This window comes from Stegastes partitus, unplaced genomic scaffold, assembly GCF_000690725.1.
Source record: "Stegastes partitus isolate 25-593 unplaced genomic scaffold, Stegastes_partitus-1.0.2 Scaffold420, whole genome shotgun sequence".
Lineage (NCBI taxonomy): Eukaryota > Metazoa > Chordata > Actinopteri > Pomacentridae > Stegastes > Stegastes partitus.
Genome location: NW_007578151.1, coordinates 408,187 through 417,202, shown reverse-complemented (window position 1 = coordinate 417,202; position 9,016 = coordinate 408,187). Strand labels below are relative to the sequence as shown.

At 43.2% G+C, this 9,016-nt stretch overlaps 1 protein-coding gene across 2 annotated transcripts in view; it reads right to left on the bottom strand.

Annotated features, from left to right (window-relative positions):
• Window positions 1–9,016, bottom strand: part of LOC103360195 (receptor-type tyrosine-protein phosphatase U) — a 209,611-nt gene that overhangs the window by 45,948 nt on the left and 154,647 nt on the right. For both annotated transcript variants that reach the window (XM_008285875.1, XM_008285876.1), the window contains exon 13: window positions 3,228–3,264. In XM_008285875.1, coding sequence (XP_008284097.1) covers window positions 3,228–3,264 — 37 coding nt within the window. The remainder of the gene's footprint in view (window positions 1–3,227; window positions 3,265–9,016) is intronic.

Sequence of the window (9,016 nt, the reverse complement as noted above, 5' to 3'; positions counted from 1 at the left end):
TATAACAAAGAGTCTGAAAACCCTGACAAAGAAGTAGGAAAACTGAATTCACAGCTTTGAAGGCGTCATCATTCACGCACACAAAACGAAGATCTCATTCATGAAAACACACAAAGTTATCCCATCACGCTAACGACTCCGAGGAGATCCTCTGATCCAATTTGAGAGGCAGTTTTCAAATAAGTGGCAAAAATGAACTGAGACATGCAAATAAAGAGGGATCCCCTGAGTAAGGCAGACAGCAATTGTCCATGTTGTCCAAACCAATAAACCTGCAATCCGCCGTGATGCAACACGGCAACTTGCACATGACAAACAAAAAAGAAAAGGCTTGCATGCAGAGAGATCTTCAGCTGCTCAAGATTTATACTATTACTGCGACTGCCATTATTTTTTGGGTGGAAAATAAACAGTGAATTAGTGCAGAACAAGATAATGTTCACAAGACTTGCAAATGTGGCAGAGTGAGGCGGAGAGACTCATTTGTGAAGATTCATTAGTCACGTATAAAAAAAGAAAAGAGGCTTTGTTCTTCAATCTATCGTTGATCTTTAAAGTTCCACAGCGACGATAAACTGACACCTTTGGATGGAAATTATACATCTTCATGCTGTGGAACATACAATAAACCTGTGAGGTTCCTGTCTCGTCAATAATGGATGAACTATTGTATTTTTTTCCCCCCAATCGGAATCGTCCACAAAGCGCTACAGTATAATCTCAAGGTGCCCTGGTGTCTGCGAGCTACTGGAAAGGTCGTTATCATAATAGCAGGTTATTCATTTCTCTGGCATAAAGCTTCATACTTATGTAAATGGTGTTGAGCAGAGGGCCTTTCTTTGTCTTGTTCTAGGGGCCCACTGATCTAGTTTTTTTTTTTCTCTGTGTGTCAGCCTGTCCTCCAGGCTTTGACAGCCCTGAAACCAGCCCTTCTGAGCCTATTGGAACAGCACAAACTATCTGGAGAGCGAAGAGAAAGTCAGAGCAGGCCTGGGGATAGAGTTCTATCTTGTAGCCTGCTGGGGGGAAAAAAAAAAATCAGATCTGGGGCAGAGAAAATGAAAACACAGCCGTGTTTTAGCCCAACTATCTGCAGCCCATAGGCACTTTATGGATGCTTTAGAAGCCTCGTGCCAAATAAAGATGAAAGTAGTACAATATAATGTCATTATTTGGCAGGATTTTTAATCAATGATGAGTGTCTGGCATATCCAAATGAAGGAATTAGTCACTGGCCTGATATTAAAAATGGAACTGTTCCTTCTCAAACTGCTGGGATTTCGTGCTGCTATCTGTGCGTACCATGTTGTAAAAAAAATGCCGCTTTTCTGTGCGTCCTGTTTATAGGCACCACATGTGTGACAGGTATACTTTAGTTTGCAGTCGTGGTAGGAGAGGTTTTAGTCAGACGGTGAATCAAAGATGATTTTTCGGTGGTTTCTATTCACACACAGGGACACACTGTCAACCAAAGACGCCTTTGTGTCTGCGAGCTACAGTAACCGAAAATAACAAAGATTCCAGCCTGTCGAGAGGTGCTCCATTCGACAACAATAAAAAAAGAAAACAGCCTCAGTCACAAACTCTGCACTCGCTGTTTATTTTATGCCGCGACTTCATTTAAGATTACATTCAGGTGAAATACTTCATACTTTATACTGGCTTAAAAAATGCAGATGAGGAGGTGAGAAATCCATTTCGGTTTTCTGACGTTTTGGACAGATAAGGCGGTTTTGCCACATTTAGCCTCGAAATTTCTATTAAGCCAAACACGAGCATAAAATAGATTTCCACATGAATCCATGCACCTGCCAGCTGCCCGATGGTGGAAATTGGCACTTAGAGGAGAAATGGAAGTCTATTGTTGTGTTGAGCCTGCCAGGGGATCCTTAATTAAACTGTCACCTGGAAGTTGAAATGTAATCTCCAGCTTTGTTATCCGAGCCAGAATCATTTGCCTCCACTTTGCCTGTGATGGGCTGCTTGATAATAACGGCTTAGGACCCGATGATGCAGAGGCTATGTTAATGGTAGAGGGATCATGGAGATCACAAACAGCAACAAAAAACCTCTGACCTGTCGCACCTTGAAATTGAAAATCACCCCAAATTTTTTTTCCTATCACTTTTTTCCCCCCTCGGTTACATCACCCTGCATGTTGATGTACGGCTGACGTTTTTCTTTAAAAACCATTACTTCCTTTGTGCGTTTAACCCCTCTTTTCCCTTCCCGCTGTCACCATTTTCATTTCATTGTTAATGGCACGCTTTCATATTTCTTATCCTGATGTAACTATCGGAGCTCCATTGTGCATTTCATTCATTTCTTTCTTTTGCTTTGCGCCAAAGAAAGGAGGTAAGCGCTGTGTAAAGTCCATTGCTAGGAGAAAGCGTAATTAATCAATGCCCAACCGGGCTGTGTGGGGCAGATGGAGTGAGAAGCGGAGCCGAAATGGCTGGCCTTGCCTTTTGGCTTTATGCTTGAGGAGAGCCTCATCTCTTTCATTATTCACTCACAAAAAGAGGCCTTCACCAAAAAAAGACACCCCGCCAAGTCAATTTACTTGCAAGGCTCCGCTTACTGTTGCGGTGCTATGATAACTATAAATACACGACTTTTATTCACCATGATCTGACAGTGTACTACGGCAGAGGAGGCTCTCCTGCCATCCGGACTTAGAGTCAATTTCTCTGCCCTTTTCATGTCCCTTTGAATCCAAAAGCCGGGGTACAGCCAACGAGAGGGGAGGGGGGCAGGTTTTTCTCATACTGATAGGCCAAGGTAGCTCCATCTGGAAGTTTTGATCTGGAGGACCCTTCTGGACGGCGCTGAGGTCAAAGCCCTCAGATGTAGCTGTCTGGTGGGCTGCCGATGAGAACAAAGAGTCTGTCTTTGATATAGTGTGTCCCAGCGTCAGCCCCCAAACAAACAGGATGAAAGCCTGACCTCTAATCCTTCTCTGCTTGTTGCCCTTTTCTCTGAGGCCCACTGCTAAACAACCAGGACAGTCGGAGAGAATTTGTCTCGATCTCCACCTTTATACTGGAGAGAGAGACGACGCGAGCGACGGCACGGTGCAGAGGGAAGTCGCGGCCACAGTCTTAATTTCTTATCTTTCTTATCTAATGAGAAAGTGCACAGTGCTGGAAAAAGGTTCAGAAATGAGGCAGGCAAATTTATTCAAGGTCACCGTCTACGCGGGAGGAGAAATATTCATGTTGAATTACCTTTGCGAGCGATGCGGATGCAGTTTATTCTGGATTCCTGAAAGAGAAAGAAAACACAGACATCAGAGACGAAAGTGCCGCTTTGCATTTTGCATAAAAGAGATATGATAAGAGGAAAGAGGGCGACATGAAATACTGAGCCGAGGCACACACACATATAGCAGCGTATTTATACATATCATGCTGAAAATATGATTACAAGTGATAAAAACACACACAGATGAATGCTAAAACATAATATTTATTCCTCAGATAAGCTGCTCCACATCTGGAAGCGTTATTGTTTCGACCGTCTGATTGAAAATTCAAATTACTAAACACGAGTGGGCTGCTCTGTTCTTCTCCAAAGAACGCATAATTCTTTTTATGGCAAAGACAAAAGATAAACTAAAAGAAAAAAAAAAAATGAGTCAGAGCAAAAGGACAAATTACCTCTGAGTTAAGAGACGTACTGACGACACGAGGAAAAAAAAAAAATATCTAAAATCTGAGAGCTGTGGTGAAGTGTGTGAGAAGGAGATTAGAGATTCTTGCTGAAGGAGAAAAGATGAAAGTTGAAAGGGAGAGAGCATAATTAAGAGGAGGGTTTCAGACCAGTGCACCACTATGAAAAAGAATTAATTTTATTCAAATTTCATCTGATGACATCTCAGTGTTATGAAAAGGACCTTTGTCAAACAGCACTAATGAGATCCAGGACTGTAATCCAATTCCATCCTGCCACCTCATGGAGGAGATGTATTATCAAATTAAGATTTACAGATGCTAATTCAGGCATTATGGGACAATTATGCAAATTTGCCTATTCGGAAATCAGCAAAAAAATAAAAAATAAACTCCTCAAACTCCCATTAAATTGCTTTTTTAAATTGAAAATCCATTTCAAGCTGACAGACACTTAAACAAGTTCTTAACTTGATGGTTTGATCTGAAATAAACTGCAGACGAACCTGTTGTCTGTTAGAGAGACTGTCACTTCCTCAACACATGTCACACAGTCAGAGAAAGGCAAGAAGCAATGCATACCAAGGTTGTCAGACAAATAGATTTTATTTATAGTACAACGCAGCGCTAGTTTTTATTGTCTGTACTATTAGAGTGTCAGGAGAGCTGGCACATAGATGCACAGGAATACAGCTGCACTCCAATATTTTCAACTCATGCAGCTAAGAATGTGGGTAATTCCTTCCTCCTGTACAGATACACAGCGATCAGACATTAGCACTACCAGTCTAATACTGTATTATTGTATAGATCCTTCTCAAGGCATGAACTCTGCAACACCTCCAAAGGTGTCCTGCGGTATCAGGCGCCGGCACGTTAGCAGCAGATCCTTTAAGTCCTGTAAGGCCGGGATATCACTACAGGAGTTTTGAAATCCTAACACATTTTTATATCAGGTTGCATCACACACATAAAGAGAAACTTCACAGATATTCCTCTCTCTAATATCAGACACTGCAAGATTTAAAAATAAAGGGTCGTCGCACCCTACAGGATGTTATTAAGATGATCGGGTTGGAGGGAGCAGAGCACCACCTCACATGATCTCATGGGCAAGCAGATGTAAACAACACCGACACTTTGGTGCGACAGTTTGCTGTAACCCTATTAACACTTTGCAGGGAGAAACAAACAGAAGCTAAACGAGTCTGGGCAGGACGGAGGTGGAACGAGTGGAGAGCTTCAAATACCTGGGTGTTAACATCACGCAGGACCTGACGTGGTCCTGTCACATCAACACCCCGGTGAAGGAGGCTCGACAGCGTCTCTACCTCCTCCGACGCCTGAGGGACTTTAAGCTCACTCAGGAACTTTTACATCTGCACCATTGGGAGTGTTTAGGCTGGGAGCATCACCACCTGGATGGGCAGCAGGACTCCTTGGCCCTGAGGAGGGTGCTGCTCAAAGCAGGCCTGGACAATGCTTGCAGTGTTAACCAGCTGAGAGAGGCCACTGCAATCAGGGAGTAGCATTAATGTAAAGGGGCGTATGTGGTTTGCAATGTTTTCTGTGTGGTTGGTACATGTCACAGTGCTATCCATATGAATCTCAGAGACCTCAGGTTTCCCAGAGCACCACACTGCCTCTTTACTTGCCTTCTTCACATCCCGCTGCTATCTCATCCTCAGTTAAACGACAAATGATGGAAAAAGAAAACGTGACCAGTCAGTCCAGGCCACCTTCTTCTATTGCTCACTGGTCTAGTTACGGAAATGTGCCACAGTAGCTCTTCTCTAGGATCAGCCTTCACTCCCCACGTGCATCAGTGATCCATGACCCTGTTGGTGGATCACTGGTTGTCCTTCATTGGGAACCACTGCAGACAAAGAACGGTCCCCTCAAGACTTGCTGTTCTGAAGCTGACCCAGTCATCTGGCCATTACAGTTTGTCAAAGTCACTCAGATCCTTCTCCCAACACATCAACCTCAAGAACTGACTGTTCTCCTGCCGTCTGACATAACTCACCTCTTCGACAGATGCCATTCTAACAAAGTGTTTTCCATTCTATCTGTCCGTGGTTTTAATGTTACAGCTGATTGGTTTATAGCAGCCATTTAGCCAAATACGGCTCTATTTTCTGAAGTGTACATTTTGAGGTAAAGCTGCACTTTAAACTGAGAAGTAATATCAGCGTGACTTAATTTTTATTGATGGGCTTCCATCCAGCCATTAGCTATAACCACATTATCCTGCAGAGGGTCACGGGGGGCTGGAGCTTATCCCAGCTGACATTGGACTTCAGGCGGGGCAAACCGTGCAGGTCTTGCTGCATTTCTTTACAGCATAATATAATTTATTTCAATTGCTACTGATTTTCCATTTGTTTTAATTAAAAATCATTAATCAAATTATTTAAAAGTGCAGCCCTGGTTCATTTCTACTGTATGTGTCCCTAGAAATGCTGACTGGTGACTTTCAGCTTTCCAGGGACTGACTCAATTACATAAAACATTTTCCTTCAAAAAAAAAAAAAAAAGCTGATTCATCTGAACCAGGAAAGCATTTGAAATCATTCAATCATTACGAGATTTGACAAATTAAGACGGATGCATTTACATCTATTTACTGATGCAGGCTGTCGTGATGGATAGCGCCGCGTTCTGTAACGTGCACACTTAAATTATTGTGTTACCAGCTCAGCAGTAGAGTTAATTGGCAAACTCCAGATTGCGGAAGACACATCACATGCCTCTCTGTGCAGTCGCGCCAGAGGGGCTGGTGGTTCCTGGCAGCACTAAATACAATACACAAATGCCAACATGCAACAAGGGGGCTCCGCGGCACACACTTGAGGTTTTACGGGGTTTGTGTGTGTGTGTGTGTAAGTTGGGAGATCTAAGTGTAGATGTTATAAATGGCCATGCTGTGGCCTGCAAAGCTAACAATCTGGATCCACGGTCTTTCAAGTAGCTCCTTAGATGGATCAATCAAAGCAATTACAGAGGCTTGACAGGCGCTCTCCAGATAATTAGCATGGGTAAATGCCAAATATCGTGGGTCCTATATACTGTTCAAACTATTCCTAACACTGCCACTGTTGTAGAGGGATTAGGTGCAATGTTGTCTCTCTGCAAACACAAACTTAAACAGAGCCTGATTTAATGAGGTGCGCAATTAAACGACAAAATAAGGAAGCCGACAATTCTGCTTGCATTTTAATAAAGCGTTAAGGGCGCTTAAATGATTGCCAAACACGACAACTTTATCAACAACTGTTTCATCCAAGCAAATGTGTGACTTTTCAAATGTCGCATTCTTAGGAGAGAGCAGCTTTCACTGCCAGGTACGGGTCTTTTATTTCTTCTGCTAAAACGAGCGGCCATAAGGTAATTACTCTTCCATCTTCTGAATACAAAAACCACCACAAAAATACCCTTCAGTACATGCATATGCTGAACGCCTTTATCCTTTTGTACAAAGTCAAATTTAAAATGCTAAAATACTCTCTTCTGGCCCACATTTTAGTGACAGCGTGAGCACAGCGTTGTAATGTAAAAAAAGGCCCGTGTTGCATAATTGCACACGGAGGATAAGACGCGAAATGGCACAAAACATTTGCTGAAACGTTCCCGGTCCGTACAGGCGGCGCGAGTCAAACATCTGCTTTGTGGTTTTAATTGACAGTTTCATTAACACGTGGATGTGACCACCGTCGACGGTGCGAAGTGAAAAATGACAACTGTGAAATGTTAATAATATCATTAACAGGCAAAGGTGTCATGATATATAATTGGTGGTTTGTTAGGCAATTTTATGCTTTTTCAAATTTATTTTACAATACGCACACAACACCTTTTTTTTTTTTCCTTCCACTGCTGTGATCCTCATGTTGTCATAGTCCTGCTGTGACATGTCTTTTGTCCCCCGCTGTGACATGTGTGAGTTATATGCCAAGCAACACGCTGCTCTTGAACTCTACTGAACTTTAGCTAAATCACACGCTTTTTAGCTGACATTTTTTGGTTTAAAAAAAAGAGATCTTGTGCTTAAAAAGAGGACACAACACCCTCTCCCTGACAAACATAGACCAAGACAGGACAGATGCCCAGATTTCAACACTCGGTACTACGACAGTGTATTTCCAGGCGAAGGCAGCAGTGTTTGAAGAGGCTGGGGACAGAGTTGGCTGTGTGATTTGGCACTGTGCTCCCCTCATTGTGGGTCATGGATGCTGGCCCCCTGCCAGGCTAAACAAAACCTAATCCCATCCGCCGGTAAAGCCAGGCCTCCCCTATCTAATCCCATTCTTAGTCGCCTGGTTGTGTGAAGTGCTCACACTGCACTCCCTCCGTGTGTTTGTCCACTGGGTTGGAAAAAGATGCTACTAGTGGGGATGAGCCACCCAGCTCTTGTTCATGGGACTCTATGACACGCTAATGCGATGAATAAGGGTTGAAAAGAACCAGCGACTGACAGAAGTCACTGACGGCGACCCTGCTTGCATGTATTTATTCCCAGAGGATGATCACAGAAGGCCGCGTTACCTACGGCAACATTTCTCTGCCTCATTGCCACAGTCTGCGAATACTAAAGCAGCAGCTTTCTACCTCTGATCATCTGCACCTGTGCCCAATTATCCTTAAGTAATTGCCTCACCCAGGTAGCAGCTCTTCCTGTAATGGAATTTGGAAAGGTAATGTGGCATCCTCTGGGTACGACTGGAGGTCTTTGTCTGCTCAAGAACGAGGAAATGAAAGGAAACACAGCAGAGTGGAGTAACTCGCCGTTCCTCAATTAAAAAGGCCTACGACCAGGATTCAGGTTTTTGCAATGTGTGTACAAATGCAGACATGCAAAAGCTTTTGGTCTGTGCTACCTTGGTCAACTAGATAAGCGACTGATTAGGCGCATAAAGAACGAGACGAGCAGACAGAGGAGAAAGGAATGAGACAGAATAGTAAAAGGAGAGAAAACAAAAGGCAAGTGGCGCAAAGTGAAGTACATTGTTTACTCTGAGTAATTCCAGCTAATCACTGCTTTGCTAGCTGTAAGTAAAGCATGCAAGTAATTCCTGTTCCAGAAACGCTTTGTTTGCAAAGAATCAAAGCACTGGGATATAAACATTCATAATTTTCAAGTAGCTACATTGCCAGCTCAGATTGTTTTCATCCAACAACCTCCTTCACTGCATAAATACTCTTTCAAGGGTTGTGAGCCCAGACAATGCCAACTGTCCTACAGCATCAGCCACAGCATTATAACTGTAAATACAGATACTCATTAACACCACTCATCACTGAGCTCAGAATTGCTCTGAATAGTAATGCCTCCAGCTACACGATGA